The 17127-nt window shown below is 36.8% G+C and overlaps 1 protein-coding gene across 1 annotated transcript in view; it reads left to right on the top strand.

The window, feature by feature from the left end:
- The window catches only part of SUSD1 (sushi domain containing 1), a 34864-nt gene extending 17979 nt beyond the window's left edge, over window positions 1-16885 (top strand). Inside the window, exons 10-15 of the mRNA XM_030467987.1 lie at window positions 352-538; window positions 5576-5669; window positions 6734-6989; window positions 10563-10602; window positions 12544-12637; window positions 15687-16885. Of these exons, the coding sequence (XP_030323847.1) occupies window positions 352-538; window positions 5576-5669; window positions 6734-6989; window positions 10563-10602; window positions 12544-12637; window positions 15687-15822 (807 nt within the window). The 3' untranslated portion in view covers window positions 15823-16885. The remainder of the gene's footprint in view (window positions 1-351; window positions 539-5575; window positions 5670-6733; window positions 6990-10562; window positions 10603-12543; window positions 12638-15686) is intronic.
- Window positions 16886-17127: the final 242 nt, after the last annotated feature.

Raw genomic sequence — 17127 nt, 5'->3', positions numbered from 1 at the left:
TCACCATAACAATATACTAAAATGGAAGTGCACTATTATAGGAAGCTAACAGGAAATCAAGTCTTAGGGGAAGCTTTAGTGCTAATGAAAAGAGGCTAGACTAGCTGCTTCCTGCTAGAGCAGGAAAAGTGAAAGAACTCAGACAATGTACGAACTGATCAAGAGGGTCTGTAATTCCTGTGATATTTGGAAGCATTTGATTTTGAATGACTGTTAGTGCCAACATTTTTGTTACTTTGTATGCAGTGATATGTTTTTCTGCTATTTCTTCTAATTTAAAGCATGACATTTTTGAATGCAGGTGATATATTTAAACATTGCATTTTCCATACCACGTTTGTTTGGTTACAGTTTCACGTGCAAGGCCACCGTTGGTATCAGAAGGAGTTCTTCCATGAAATGACCTTCAACCTTACTACACGCAAGCAGGCTCCAGAAGTTTGTTTTGATTTGCAGCCAGGCACCAATTACTCTGTTAATATTTCCATGGTTGCTTTGAATTTTTCACTGCTTGTTTCACTGACAACAGAAATCACAGGTAGGTCCTGCCATTTATTTTATGTATTTGCAAAATGAACTATTGGGTGCACATTGAGTGAAACGGCGTTGTTGATCTCAGTGTTAAATGGTAGGTTGTAAAAGCGCTCTTTCCATGCTCAAAATTTTTCACCATTTATTTTCATAGATTTCATAGGATTGATTGTTCAGTAGCAGAAGAGGGAGAGAAATGGGTGTGCAGTATTTTAAAATGCCATCTTGGCATGGCATGGCGTGGGAAAGATAGTTTGGTAGACAAGATTAGATCTTAGACAAGATTGGTATCCAGGGGAACTGAGTTAAATTCCCTGCTCTATGAGAGGCTGTCACCTTTTCTGCATGAGTTCTCTGCACTGTGAAAAAGGAGGTCATAGCACATCTGCACTTCTTATGAGTTATCACTAACGTCATCAAGAATACAAAGGAGAGAGATGCATGCAAGTACCTCAGACAGATGCCTTATCTCTGATTGGTAGAGTACAAAACATAAAGGACAACTGAGCAAATAAGGTTCTGTAAGAGAGTCTCAGCCTCCCTATTTAGCAAGACATTTGTATGACACTAAAGTGCTTTGATAAAAAAACATCTCTCTATTTTTAGCTCATTTTTTGTTTAGAATGGTGTTGCATCATCTCTAAACTGTCAGATTTTCTGTACTGGCTTATTAATGTTACACTGTGAAGTGCAGTCTTTAGTGCAGGTATCACTCTTCCTGCTGGGGTCACAACTTGGAATGGATAAGAAACATGTAAGCTCTTGGAGAGTGTTCAAGTGACATGAAAACTGTACGAGAATGTGTAGCTCTGTTCAGCCACCAGGTGGAACCAGTTATCTTCTGACTGCTTATGAAGAACTGGGCTATCGTGGAGGTTTTGAAACTGATAGCATTACAATATCACAGTAAATCTATTATTTTTAAGCTTCATGAAAGGCAAAAAAATCGCTTGTTTCACAAATCTACTCTTTAGGATAGTGGCCTGGATTTTTAAAAAAATGAAATTATGATAATGATGTAATTCTTTCCAGACACTTTCTAACTGTCACTTAAAAGTAGCAGCCACGAGTTCACGAGTACATGTGGCTTATAAAAACTCATAAGCTGTCTCATGATTTTATTGAGTGAGGTAATTTCTGGGTACTTACACTGAGTAAAGGCTTAGTCCTCTACTCTCCCATCCAGTGATACTTCCCAAACTCCATAGGATTGCGTTGGGTCACTTGCTCAGCAGAGTTTTAGAGAACACTTTGCAGCAGGTGCTGTGTGAAGTGGTATTTGTGCCTTGGCAGCTGGCATGTTTTCCTCTCTGCTGAGATAGTGCTTAACAAATGTACGTGCGTAGTGCCAGAAGAGGTCTCTGTGTAAAAGTTAGGTCACTTCCGTTTTGAAAGAAGATCCTGATACACAGCTCATTTTGTACCTGGCAGTTGATTTTTACAATGAACAATAAAAGGTAGGTGGTCCTCTGTCATGAGGAATCTTCATGAAAACTTGCCAACCAAATACTCTTCTTTGTGTTGATTTTTGTGTAAGTGGAAGCCAAAAAAGCAAGAAAAGAAAAAAAAAAAAAAAAAAAAAGTTGGTCTCTTGCAGTTTGAAACTGAGTGAAAATTAAACAGAAAAACAAACAGCAAACATGTTGCAAAGTTAAACACATGTTGCCCCAAAATTATAATTTAAATAAGGTGTTAAATTTGTTGCTATTTCATCTTATATTTCATCTTCATCTTATGCAAGATGAAGAGGATACGGTTAAAATATTTCCAGTAGAGTCCTTTTGACTCTTTTGGGAACTCTTCCCTCTTCCCTTTTGGGAACTGCATTACCTCTACAAACAATTGAATTTATAGAAGAACTATTTACAGTTTTAGAGTCGGTGTATAGTTTGCTTCTTCAATTGTCCCATTATTTTTTAATCATGTTGGTTGTTAAATCAGATGGTATGTTTCCACGGTGGATGGAGTGATTTTTATTAATTGTTAGCTTAAGTCTGAAAACTGGTGTTTTGTTTTTTTTTGTTCTGGTGGCTGTTGAAATGGTACTGTATAAATTAGACTGGGCTGTAAGGACTGAGGCTAAAAAAAAGTATTTTACTGTTAATATGCTGTAGGTGGCCTCATAAGTCTCCTAAAGTATCTTCAACATGGCATCTTCAAAAAATTCAGTCAGTTTATTTTTTTTCCCAGCTCAGGAAAAATCAGATATTTATCTCCTTGACTTTCATACACAGACCTCCTGTATTTTCAATGTTTGGGAAGTCTCAACAGTGGAGTTTCAGCTGGTGTGAATAGACATGTCCCAGATGATCAGCTGAATGCTGCCTAATAGACTTCATTTCCTGACAAGAACAGTCTTTGTAAAGATTGTTGCCAAATACAATAATCTTGTAAATGTTATCTTGAGTCTTTTTTTTTTTTTCAAAAAGGAAGACTTGTAAATGCACACTAAGAAAACTTCTTGATATCCTCCATAGGTATATCTATATTTGTATTTATGTTTTCCTGAATGAGACTATATTATAACCATTTTATTTCTGAAGAAAAAAAGCAAGAACTTGGGACCTTAAAAGCCTGCCCTTCTCCCTGGCAAATAGTATCCTTTAAAAATAGTTCTGTGCTGAGCACAAACTTGGTTTTGCCCATCATCTTGTGGATGGTAAATATAGTCTAGCAAATGCTTCATGGGTCACTGAAATTCTGTTCCTTTCATACTTCCAGTAACACGCATCTTGCACATTCTTTTATGTCTTCTTAGCTTTTTTTAGACAAGCTCTCTGCACCTGTCTACTTCAGAGACAAAATCGAGTCAATTGTGAAAAATCATTAGGCACTAATTATACTGTAGCTATAAAAAGATGGTAGCAAGATTTTAGGCAAGAAGGGAGTTCATGTCTGTTTCCAAGGACAGAAAGGAGTGTCTTGTGGGTGTACTTTCTCATTCATGATTTCTGTTGGTGTTAAGATGCTTACACATGGCTTTGTTCCTTTGTTCCTTTTCCTTTTTGAGGACTTTGTTCCTTTTTCTTTTTGAAGATCATTTATTAAGGCATGCTCAGACAAGGCCTTGTTCTTAATTTCTTTACCTGTTTTCCCATACCAATTTAAAAACTGAGTTTTATAGACACTCTCAAGTGCTTGAAAACCAGAATAATAGAGGAAGAGCTAATGGTTTTGTTTTAACTTCTAATATCCTAAATAAGAGTAACTTCTTCAGTTGAGCCACATTTAAATATGATTGATATTTGAATCTCTCTGCAGGCTTTGCTTTGGGATAGATTTTTTTTTGACGGATGAGACAAAAACTGTGGTTTTGGGAAGTTCAGGAATGCCTATGTACTGGCACATCATGGATCCAGAGAAACAGTTCATTTCATATGTAGCTTCAGAGCATGAGCATTACAAAGAAGGGATTTTCTGATTTATGTAATGGGGAAAGAGGACTGATTAAAACCTGACAATGATTTTTCTTTTTTTTAATGTAGGGAAGAAATTAGATGCCAATCTTGTAAACACTTGCATACGTTTGTTCATGCATACACTTAGTATTTTTATGCAGGGAGTATTCCAGTGCGTGATATTTAAGTTCATATGAATCCACATCTCCATTATTCTTCTGACCTCTTAATAGCAAGAATTTTTTCAGAAATATTTGTGAAGTCATGATCATTCTGATCAGCTCTGTCACTCTGTTTACAAAGCACTTGGTAACCAGTGCTTTACATGCTGAACAAAATTCTTCAATGTTTTTAGTCTTTTTCATCTAACTCGGGATGGCAGTGTGAACTATAAGTTCTTCACTATTGCTTCACATACTTCTTTACAAATTTATAATGATATATCTGATTAGATCTTTATATTGTCCTCAGCTATTTAGAGTAATTAGCATTAAGTGAAATCAGTGAAATGAAAAATTTAAAAAGCCAATACAGGAATAGGCTTCAAGGGAAAGAAAGATAGATTGTGAGTTTTACAGCTATGACTTTATATATTAAAAGATCACACATACACCCAGCTAGTACTTTTATTTTTAAAATACAATTTTTAAAGATTTAAAATATCATTTTCTGTAGATGTGTTCTTGATTTAATCAGCTTCCTACCTTCTTTAAGTAGTGATTTTCTATAAGTTAAAATTTTCTTCTCATTACTTGTTAAAGCAATTATGCTGTAATATGTACAGTGAACTTACTTTTCAGCCAGTAACATGAACAGCAAAAAAACATTTTCTATTGTATCAGTATCTCTACATGACTTTTTAATTTTTGTTTTTTCAAGTTTTGCAGCAGAATTTTTTTTTTTTTAAATTCAGTGGGAAACATTTTGGGCATAAAGCACTCAACGATTAAAAAAACAGAAATCCCTTATTTGCAGGAAATTATAATCATTCAAATGGTGCTATTTCAGTAGTGGGTTGTTTCAGTTAGAGCTTCGCCTTACGAGAAATGTGGTGAGAGTTGTAATATTCATCATCATGTCACCAGTCTGTCAGTGTGCAGCTGTCATAATTGGCACTGAAATGAGAGCCACAAGTGTTTGGTAAGTTTTGGGCTTGATGGAAATTCTCCCTAAAACAAATTAGAGCTCTGTACCCATATTGACATGCAGTTTAAGGGAGTGGATGTCGCTAGCAGACTGTGAGCAGTAGCTAAGGCCTTCTTGAAAGTACTTTTTGACGCTGATAGATACTAATTTATTCTTACCATTTTATTTCTTTGAGTGGGCTGTGTGCCCAGTATTTCATCTTTTTCTTCTTAACCATTTCAGTTACTCTAATAAATATCACTACATCTTACAATAGATCTTTTCTGTCTCAATTCTCCATTATTTCTGGGCATCTCTGTTTCTCCCAGATAGCCAGTACAGTTCAATACAGGGTTTTGAGTTGGTCTTGACCAGACTATGTTGTCTGCAGACTTCAGCTGTCAGAGACTTGAGGCTCAGTTAACAGAGCAAGTTCTGGGGGAAAAAAACCAGCTAGGAACCCTCATGCCTGGAATATTTCTAAAACATCTATGCAGCACTGGTATTTGTTTACTTTTTAGATCCCCCTTCCCCAGATGTAGAATTCATTGCAGTACGAGGTTCTCCGCCGTTGCTCAGACTGCAGAAAGCAGAAGATCAAAATGGACCAATCAGGTTTGTTTCTGTTCACTCTTCACCCTTTCAAAAAACATTTTACAGACGTATGTTTCTTAGATATTGGAATTTTTTATGAGGCTTAGAGTATTTTTGTTAGCAGTGGGAGAAAGCTTAAGCTGTAACTCTCAGTTTTGCCTCCCTTAGTGGAATAATACTTGGCATCACACACTTCCTGCTTTTTAGAATAAAATTTTGTTTTGATAATTCTGATTTTTTGCTGTTGGTTTCGGTTTGGTTTTTTCCTTTCTCCACACTGGATTTTTATTGATGGTTCCAATTACAGCTTTACCCATGTGGGGTTTTTTTCCAGCAAACTCATAGCCAGCACTTTTTTTTTTTTTTCCCCTGGGAGCCAGAGGAAATGGTAAACAATGTCTTTACTTATGCAAATTTTGAAGTCCTGTTTTCATACTACAGTATTACTACCAAAATATATGTCTAGAGAAAAAATTATTTACACCTTAGTAAGGGCTGTTTGTGACAGAAGGTAAAGGTAACTGTAACTCAACATTGTGAAGAAGAGAATAAGTAAAATAATATGTAACCACTAGTTTTTTACTAGTGTAGCAGCCCTAGTAATGAGTCTTATGGTTGGTTATCATAGTCTAACTATTGTTCTGAGAGGTCTGAAGGCAGATTTATTTGTTACAAATGGTACCTGCCCTCAACCTCCTTAAACAGAAAAAAATCTTATTTCTGGACAATTACAGGTAATGTTCATAGGCCAATGAAGTATTGTTTCACAGGTGAACTTACGTTAAATGGGAGGGGCAAGAGTAGCTGCAGTAACTCATTTTGATGCTCTTCTGAACATGAATAAACATGTCAAGTTAATGTCTATATTGTGAGGAGAACTAGTTCTAAGCTGTGCATGCAGTTCTTTTGTTTCAAAACTTAAGGGAACACACACAGAGAATTATTTTATAAGAAGTGTTCATATTATACATTCATAATAAAAAGCAGTTAAGAATCTACAAATAGTAAAAACTGAATTAATTAGTGTCTAATGCTTGGTACATTGAAGTGAGGGCTAATGTTTACTTTTTTTTGTTTCACTCTAGTCTTTATCAAGTGATTGTTCTTCCTCTGGGTTTGCAAAACACTTTTATTTGTGACACCTTTGCTGCTGCAACTTTCTTTAGTAACACCACTGATGGTAAAGGATATGTGGCAGCTGAATTTCGGGCGAAAGATGTTGCTGATAACATGTCAATTGCTCTTGGAGACAGACAATACTACGGGAAGTTTTATAATGCTCCTTTAAAGCTGGGAGAAGAGTATTGTGTTTTTTTGAGAATAATAAGTGAGTGGAATAAGGTAATGGATGTTTTAAATGGATGTTTTAAATGGATGTTTAAAACCTTTCCTTTACACGCGTTGAATGAAATGTTGCTAGGGAAAAATAGAGCAAAATGTTAGCTTTGTGTTAATTTTTTAATGATGTTGCAAAGTCTTTTCAGTGGACATTTTGGATGAAATCTAAAGCTCTTTAAGTTAAATTCCTTACAGATATTTATGTCATTGTAATGTTGAAGCAGCTCTGGATACCAAAAGGAAAACAATGGGAAAAAGTAAAAATAAAAAAAAAGTAAAAAGAGACATCACTGCCCTCATTAGTTGATGGTATCTTTAGGGGGCTACAATTCAGTGAGAGTTTGTTATGAGGATCTGAAAATATTTCGTTAGCAGTGGAAAATTAAGCCATTTTAAGTTATTAATTGAATGTTTTAAAGCAAAATATTCCAGTTCTCCAAATTATGAGAAATACATCATGCTTATTACTGTCCATGGAGCAGTGGATGTTATTACAGCTCTCTTGGGAAAGACTTGTGGGAAACAGTATATAGCATTAATTTTTCATCATTTAAAATTAAATATGTATTTTAATTATAAACAAAAAGTTTTTAAGATACCTCAGCTGCTTAATGCTCAAGTGTCTTGCCTTCCATGGTGTCATTATGCCATAAGGTTTTCAGTTTTTATTATCTCAGAGGTCAGCAGCTTGTAATTTTTTCATAAGATAAAGTTTCAGCAGTAGAAAGGTTCCTCAGAGTCAAGTGTTAAAACAGAACTAAGTAACCCTTACTAAAGAAAAAAACATCTAACAGTGCCTCACTGTGCCAGCCAAAAAAGTAAAACAGACTTTTAGGATTCTGTGTGTACAGCACAAGGTAAGGTGGTGAGTAAATGCCGTCTGTGAGTCACTTGCAAATAATTCTCTACAATTTTGGAAGGCTACACACTAGTCTTAGTAAGTTGAAACAGTTTCTATGAAGAAATTATCTGCCTCAGTCTGCAGTCAGTAAAATAAAGCAAGTAGATGTAATAGCTGTTACTGGCAACAACTAATCTGTGCAGTATATGTTTTTTGTGGCATCTACTTTAATAATAGTGTAAGAAGTTGTTTCTGATCCTGATGGAAGTCTGATGTTTGACTTTTTTTTTTTTTTAAACAGATTTTTTGAGAGAATACGAGAATGACATTTGAAAGCACTCAGTTCCTAAATAGTTTATATGGACAAAAATGTTAATGAATCAAATATAAGTATTAGCCTCTTTAAATACATCCTTATACTCAGTATCCCTGGGTTTTATGCATTGGTTTCCTTAGCTCTTTTTCTTCCATGTTTTCTGGCACTGGGGAGTATTTCTATTGCTACTTGTGTCGAGGCACAAGAACCGTGCAGATTACTTATGCATGGCTGCCACCTGTTTGTTAAACTTCTTCCTAAGTTTCATTATTCTTTCTCTGTGCTAAGGGTGGGAAAATCACTTCAGAAACAATTGTGTGGACATAGTTAAGACAGCTAAACTGATCTATTTTGCTGAGACCATGGGTATCCATTCCTCACTCAGATTTGGTGGTCTGGGGAAGGTCTGTTGTGTTTCTTTTCATTCTGTTTGTTTTTAAAGGCAGAGGATTTAAAACATATTTCATTTGTGTAGGACATTCATATGTATTAAAAGATTGGCCAGGTGATATGAGGAGGTTGTTGGGGCTGTACAAGGAAAGCCATTAGGATCTTGGAGATAATGGAAATTACTTTTTCATATTGATGGGTTTGGCAATTGGAATATAGTGATGAAACAAGAATTAACTTGTCATTATTATGAAAATCTTACTTAAGTGGGACAAATTGTCCTTCTCCAGGAGGGAGTACTGCTAATTGAATAACTTTAACACGTCTGGAACCTGTTGTAATTTTCTGCGATTGTTTTATGGATTCCATACTCTGCATGGAGCCAAGGCTCATAGGAAGGGCAAGAACTGAAAAAAAGGTGTTTGGATTTTAAACTTAAATTTGAGTTTAATTTCTTTAGCAAAGCTTTTGTTCACTGGCTGATCAAACCGTGCATGTGATAGAAGAGCAGAACTGTGAAAGGTGGAGATGACGCAGGGTTTTCAGGAAAAAAGCTATGAGCCTTTTGGAAAATTAGAATCAAGATAACCCCTACTCTGGGAAAAGTCTGTTGAAATCAGCCTAATAAAAAGTCATTTGAGAAAAGTGCATATGCATGGCAAAGTTTTTTTCCTTCTTCCAGGATTTCTTTAGGTGTGCAGGTGTAGAAAGAATTTCTAACTCCAACTTAGGTACCTGTGAATATCCAGTTTAAACATACACACATCGAGATCCATGGAAAATCTAGTATTTGGAGGAGTAATTTAATTGATAATTTTCTGGAAAGGTACTAATTGGCCAGAGGAACGGATTTATAATTTGATTTAGTAGAAAATGCAGAAACCTGAACTTTGCAGCTGAGATTCCTGGGAGCTCTATAACTTGTCTGATAGGCAGGAGATGACTGATTTCCTAAAATGATAGTATGTCACAGAGATAGCTATTTCACAATGACAGCAGTCACACCAGTACCTCCAGATTCTGGAATTTGGTTGAGTTTTTAAATCCACCTCTTGTTCTTCATTCTCCTTCTTCTAAGGAGCTTCTCTTTGATAATGTTCTGTATTCTTAAATAACTAGAAAATTCCTTATTAAAAATTAGTTTAAGAGTCTGAGATTCCATGATTTAGCATGCAGACAAACAAAAATAAAACTAAGTATATAGATGTGGCTTTGTTCCTTTGTACAAATGCTTCAATATTTAGCCTTCTATTTCATAGAAACACATTGTTATCCAGAGAAACATGATGCGCATTTTGCCAAAACATGACAAGTATATGCGTGTGTATTCTGTGAAAGTCATTTAGCAGGAAAGTAAGTACAGAAAAACTACAAAAATAGACTTCACAATTATTATACAATAAGCAATAGAACTTGCCTATTGTAAACAACTTGTTCTATTCTGAACTACTTGTATTTTTCTGGGGGGAAGAAGGCACAAAAGCTTTCTATAAAAACCCATACTCCTGTTAAACAAGTCTGTAAAAGCTGACCCATGATAAACATTTATTCAAATACTGTGAACTACTGTATTCTATAAAAATTGATAGAAATTACCAAGTGAATTGTCATAACTGAAAGTACCTCTAGTATTTTAAAAACATGGCATTAAGTACCATATATTAACATATATTTACTACATAGATATAGAGTTAAAACAGAATATTCAGCCTGATCTTAGTATTTCATTAATTCTGAATTCTCATCCAAGCAGCTTCCAAGACCCCTTCATCTTATTTGAGTGCCTCGTTGTAGAAAGAAAGGAAGAATAATGATCTAAAAGATTATAGAGACAGCCTTTCATTAAAGCTCTCTCTGTAATCTTTTTAATCTTTTCAGACAAGCTAGAGGTTGCTACCAGGGGAATAATGAACTCCAATCCCAATAGTAATAGGATTCAGCACACTGTGCATGGCTGCTCTTGAAGAGGATGTCAGTGACAATAAACTTCTGTCATGACAAGCAGTGATTTTTATGTTTTCATTTTCAGGTGAGAACACAGTCCTGCGCTGTTTGGGCACAAATTAGGAGTAAGTAAATTTCTCCTTTCCAGAAGTTTCCCTGGCTTTGCTTGGCAACATAAACTAACAATTGTTGTGTCTGTTTCTTCATTCATGGTTGATTGACTTTGAGGGCTGGAAAGGCTAAAGGTGGAAAGTTTGCGTTGCACTTTTGATTCTTCCCTGATTTCCAGTATTGCTCTTTTCTATGCATCACATTGAAATCCATACAATTTTTGTACACAAGGAATTTGAAGGGCCAGATGATTTGAAGTAGAGAAGATGTGAAATTTCAGAAGCCTGTTTTAAGTTCTATATTGACTTAAAGATTATTAAAAAAACCCCCACCAAACAAAAATCCCACAGAGTTTCTAGCTTTTAAAAGCTACATTATTTGCTTTGTTATGTTCAAGTGGCCCTTGGAGAATTAAGTCCTTTTATGAAAAGAGAAGACATCATGGGAAAATGAACTATATAGCTAGGTTTTGTACTTGTAAGAACATTTTTTTCTGAAGGTATAATGGCATAACCAAGCAAATTTTTCAGCATGGTTTTATCTTTTTCTTTTTTACTATAAAATGTTTCCATGAATTTACCTCAGAGGAGTTTGGAATCCAATAGGGATTGTGTTTCCCTCCTTTCACCATGGCAGACTCTTCATCCATTTCATCTTTCAGCAAAAAGCAAATATTTGCCTCTCCTGACAAAGAAAGTAGAACCAGTAGGGTTCCCTTCAAACTCTAAACTCTGCCTTTGAATTGGAAGACTGAAAAATTTAAGTTAGGAAATGCAGTAGCACTGGGTAGTGATACACTGCTTTACAATGATAATAATCATGTGGTGCATGGAGTGCTTGAAGTGCATCCCCACTGTTCACAAACTCCATGTCTCGCTATTACTGATCTTCTGGTGACAGTCACGTGTTTATTTCTAGACTGTCTTTTGGTGTTCACTCTCATGACCTAGTTCCTTTACCACCTCAATTGGAGTATGGTTTAGGCAGTGTGTGGTTATGGAGACTCAGCTAAGTTCAAGGATTCTCTAGGTGTGAAGGCTCTGGTGCTAAAGCTGTATAAGCAAGAGTTGTAAAATAACTGTGGAAAGACAGACAAATTTCCTCCTCTGAATCTGTCGTTTTTCACCTTACAGAGCATTGTCAGACGCTGTCTTATGTATAGGGGGATTTCAGTTTGGGGATGAAGAGAATAGGCATTAGAAGACAGGAGTAGGATAGGTCAGGCTTTTGGCTTTCTGTTGTAAATCCGCTTGCTTTTATATTGTTGGATGTCAATCCAAATGGTGTAATTCTGCAGCTGGAGATGCTGAGAATATTTTTGGCTTACTGAATCCTTTGGGGAGTATTTCTTAGTTCAACTTGTGTAGAAGGCAAATCTCTAAATTAACTATAGACCAAAGGGGCCTGTTTCAAATGCCATCTAGACAAAGCTACATATTGTACAATAAATCATCATAAAAAGTGTGAAAGTTGTTGAAAGCACTCTTCCTTCTATCAATAATAAGAAAAACTAATTTTCAGGGTTTTTCAACAGTTATGCTATACAATGTGTAGAGAAGACAGTTCTGTAATTTTTATGGAGAGCTACCATGTACTGTAGAGAGGCATAACTAGCTTATGGCAACTGGTGCTATAGCAATACAAGGACAGGCATAACTTTTACCAAAACTGAAGATGCTTGTAGGTTGAACAGATTTCCTTTGTACAGTCTTTTTCTGAAATTCTTAATTTTTCCAGAATCATTGTGAGTTTACAGATGAAAAGTGCTGCACAGGTAGAAGCCTTACTTCACTATGCAGTGTTAGGGGTAAACTGGTTAGGTTCTCCTTATGGCCCTGTATAAATTTTGATGCTTCAGATAAATTGCTGAAGGTGTTCTGGGTGAATGCATGGCCAGTTTTGTGTTTGTACAATTAAATGAGCCAAAATTTGAATTGTCTGGTGTTTTCTTTCAGATTTATCACCTCCTCAGCAGTACATGACTGCTGTTGGATTTGGGTCAGTTGCTGCTGTCTGCCTTATACTGTTCCTGTCATTCTCGGCAGCACGGTATGTGTTTTACTAACTCCAGTTTTGTAGTACTCCTGCACAAGGCTTACCTTGTTTTCTTATCAGATATTTCTTTCTTGCCAGCTGGCCTGGTTCAGCCCTCTTGAGTTGTTAGAAACTGTTTTCAGGCGTTCCTTCAGATGCTGCCCATTGCTTGAACTGATGTCCTCTGTATCTTTGCAATCACCAGAGAAACTCTGAAAAGTATGGGGCTCATCTTAATACAGGAAGGATTCAGACAGTGAGTAGCATCAGGAATGTAGTCCAGAGGTGTTTTGATTTAATGGTGACTAAATAAGTAAAGTACACATGCTGTGCTACTTTAAAGTCATACCGACGGGTCTATTGATGTAGTTTTCTAATGTAAGGAGAAAATTTCTAGTGTTCCCAAATCACCTAAAAGCATAGTTTTTCAGTAGTGTTGATCTTTAGCTAAAGGCCACAATAAAAATATGTTAAAACTGTCACATGATCCTTTATGCAGGGGTAAAACAAATATGTGCCTTTAAGTAATTATTAGTGTCTATATATTTGTAAATTCACTTTACTAAAAGAGTATGTCTTTGAGGTTTCTTTATTATGTTTATATCTAAGAATAGTCTTCTTCTGTCAAGAATAGACATGTTTCTGGAAAGGCCAGAAGCCTCCAGCTTGGGGGATGTGAAGTATAGAGCACTGATTGGTTAAAGCTGCTTATTTAGGATTCAGAAATAGAAGGAGCTAGTCTTAGACAGGGCTGCAGAAAGTAGGATTATTTGGGGTATTTGTAGTTGTCTAATTTCAAATCGGTTCTTACAGTCTGAATACAGAAATAAACGTACCGTTATGTCTTAGGTAATTGAAGAAAGGCATTTCAGGATTCTGTTGGCAATAGGATGTAGTGGTAAACTTGAGCTTACAGTCTTGATTGGTTTGGGGATTTTGAAAAACATTGTCAGTGTCAGCTTTGACATCTGAGGCATAATGGGCTTATAAGTGTCTCGGTGTCTAAACGAGCACTTCTATCAGAGGGCTTATTGTGGGAGAAGGGGCATCTCTGGGCTGTCATGTGAAAGGCTCCTCAGTTACTTCAATTTTCCTGGCAAAAATGTGGGAGGGGTATAAGTACTTATAAAAACTATGTCAAATTATAGTGAGACAGGACCAGGTGCCCTGAGTTATTGATGAGTGGGTGTGGGTTCACCTGTGTCTGGCCTCCCTCCTGAGCATGTGCAGGAGCATGGGGCCAATAAGAGAGCAGCTGACACCCATGGAGAGAGCTCTCACTCTTCAGTGAGGATGGAGAAGCCCACAGCTCGAGGAGCCCCAGGAGCAGCCAAGAAGGGGTAGATCCCGAGGCCTCAGGAACAGCCCTAGGACATCGTCCAGGAATGGGCTAAACCCCGAGGCCTCAGGATCGGCCCTAGGAGCAAGAAGGGCTCCTTCCGCTACACCAAATCAATTAGAATCACAGTGATAGCAGACCTTTTGAAATAGGTTTAAAACAACAGACAGTACTGGAAGAATCATGTGTGGGTATGAACTAGCTGTGGGCAAGTAGAGTACATTAGGTCTTAAACTTACATTTCAGTCCTCTTTTTAAAAGGAGTGAGAGTAAAAAAACCTCCAGTGACATATTTAAGTAGCTGAGTACATTGAGTACATTTGACAGGGGTCATGCTGTAATGTGATTTAGTGTTGGAATCCAAGGCTTGCTAATTCAATAAGGATCTTATAGACCCTTGATCCCATGCACAGAGAAAGTTTGGAACCCATTTACCTGTTTTAGAGAACATCAGACAGAATCTTTGGCAGAAATTAAAGCTGCCCCATCACAGTAGGAGCCATAGACAGGAATACTCAGATGTCATTTGTGGTAGGACCTTTGACATAGTGCTCACAAGATGTAATGTTCAGAAATAACAAATACTTCTTTAGTTTTAAATAAGTTAGTAAGTCAAATAAATTTAATGCATTTTTGATTTAAAATATATAACTCAAAAAAAATTAAGTCAGTTTTCTGCCCTGTCCAGTTGTAAAGCCATGGTCCTGTTTTAGGCACTTCAAGAAAGGTGTGGATAATCAGGAGAAAGAAACTTAAGAGCTCAACAGGAGAGACATGAGATCTAGCTAATCCAGCTGCACATAGGGTGACCTACCAGTAGGATGCTTAGTCTGCCAGAGAAAAGACTGCCAGGAAGCATGATACACAAATATATAAATAGCCATTATAGAAAGACCCCCTTCTTCCTGTCCATAGTGTCCACAGTACGTCTGCCATCCATGAGCAGTATATCCATGTGCCTCTGAACAGGAGGAAAGAGGCATAGGAACAGATTGCTGCAAATGCTGTGAAGCCATGGCTTCTGTGTGGTCTATAAGAGCAGGTTAAACAAAGCATTTGTCAGGAATGGCACAGCTACAGCTGATCTTGCAATGGTGTCAGGTGAATGGTCTTCGAATATTTCTTGGGGTTCCTGTAAGCTTTCCTGTTCTGCAGCTTCTATCACAAAGAACTACTGTATTCAAGTGCTCACCAGCTTGCCACATGTCTGCTGCCTCAGGGATTATATTACTGCAGTGGAACAGATTGAGTTCCCACTAGCATGGTTCTGGCAGCAGTTTTAAGAGCTCCTCAGCGAGTGCAAGTCTGTCATTGTATTCACAAAGTGTGCAGTCTGACTGCTGAGGTCCCTAGATGTTAATGTTTAATTTTAAAAATGCATTAGCCCGTAGTTACTGTTACTGAGGTGATATGCCACAAATCCACCTTGCTTCATTCTTCCTGATTCTTTGCTTTGTATTATATGTGATGTCTATTCAGATGCATAAAGACAGTGGCAAAACGTCAGGTTTCTGAAGACCTGCATTGGGCATGAACATTCCTGATGCCAAGGCTAACATGGGTCAGGGAGTCAGATTTTATAGCAGCACTTTAGGTCTTAAAAAAACTTTAGAAACTCTGTCTATCCCATGGATATGAGTGATGCCAGTTCTCTGATAGTTCCATGCATAAGTCTTGAATGTTATTAAAATTTCTTTAACTGGAATTTTTTTCCTCTTTCTCCAGCTCTTATCTCCACAGCACTGTGCACTCTTCACCTGCTGCTTTAGCCTGCGAGGCTGTACATCTATCTGCTACAATGGATATGGCACAAGCAGGGATTACATCAGTCCCAGAGACTGAAAATGTTTCTCTTCTTTGATTTGCTGTCCTTGGAAGTCAATGTAGAGAAAAAGCACTCATCTTACAAAAGCCAGCATCTCTCGGGTACAGATGTATCTGCATGGCACACGTGAACTGCAGTGTGGGCAGTTGAAATGTGTATGCTACTGGAAGTGAGCTGTTTGTTGTCTCCCGTTGTTTTCAGATGGTGTGATATGTAAAGAACCTTACCTCACAAACAGGTTTCTGTCAGAGATACTAGCATGCATCCCATGTGTTGGCTACAGGCTTTCAGCTATTCCAGCCACACAAATGCCCAACAATGAGTGTCTCTATTGTACTTAATTACATTAATAAAAAATACTGTGGAGACAGTCTGAGGATCAACTGGCCCATTATGAGAGAAAATACAGATCAACTCTTAGATAAAGTGCCTATTGTATTTCCAAGCATGAAGGTAGAAGACTTTCATCAGTCACTTATGAGTAATTGTACTTCAGTAACAAGTACAGAGTTTTTAGCCATGAAATTGTCACATACAGTGTCAGCAACAGATGTGTTCCAGAGATACTGCAATCATTGCTCATAGTAATTAGCAATAATTGCAAATAATACACCAATCTATAAAACTGCAATTTGCCAAAAAGCTGAATAGCTTTAATGGCATCTGAAACTAATCTTAATAAGGAGCTACCTGTGTTAAGTGCAGTTTTGTTAATCTCTTTCTATAATTACAGTTGAGTAAAGCCCTTAAATCATTGTTTGGTTAACAAACTGGTGTGTGACATATGGTTAGAGTCACTTAATAAAGTACAATTAAATGATTTCCTATGACATAGTCCCAGTTAATATTTCTTCCTTCTGTAAGCAAGAATCAAGAGCCTTTGATTACTTCTACTCCTGTTTAAAAGTTGCTTTGAGATGTACTAGCAAAATCATTCTGTTAATTGGTGAAATAAAGAAGAGTTTTGGTTTTTACTCAGTTTTGTAATTTTGTCCAAATTATATTTCCTTTTTAGCACTTTGAATATGAATACCCATTTTTGGAATTCTAAATGTTTCTGATTCCTGCTGGCTTTATAATTTTAGATGTACTGTCTCTTTGTGTTGTGCAATTCCTTTTTTGGTGTTTAAAATGGGTATTTTGAAGTGTAACAGCAGACTATCGTTGGTAGTAAAGAGGAATTACAATCTAAGTTACATGAGAGAGCTTTTAACTGCTGCATCTTACTGGGGGTGGTTTTTTCAGGTCTGGGCAGGACTGTTTCTGCAGTCCATTATTTCCACTGCTTACTAAATCTGTCCTTCACCCTAGTAAGTTTTCAGCAATTAGTAGCTGAGTAAG

This window comes from Calypte anna, chromosome Z, assembly GCF_003957555.1.
Source record: "Calypte anna isolate BGI_N300 chromosome Z, bCalAnn1_v1.p, whole genome shotgun sequence".
NCBI classification, from domain to species: domain Eukaryota; kingdom Metazoa; phylum Chordata; class Aves; order Apodiformes; family Trochilidae; genus Calypte; species Calypte anna.
Note: the sequence above shows the minus strand (reverse complement) of the source record. Positions and strands in the feature narration are given on the sequence as shown.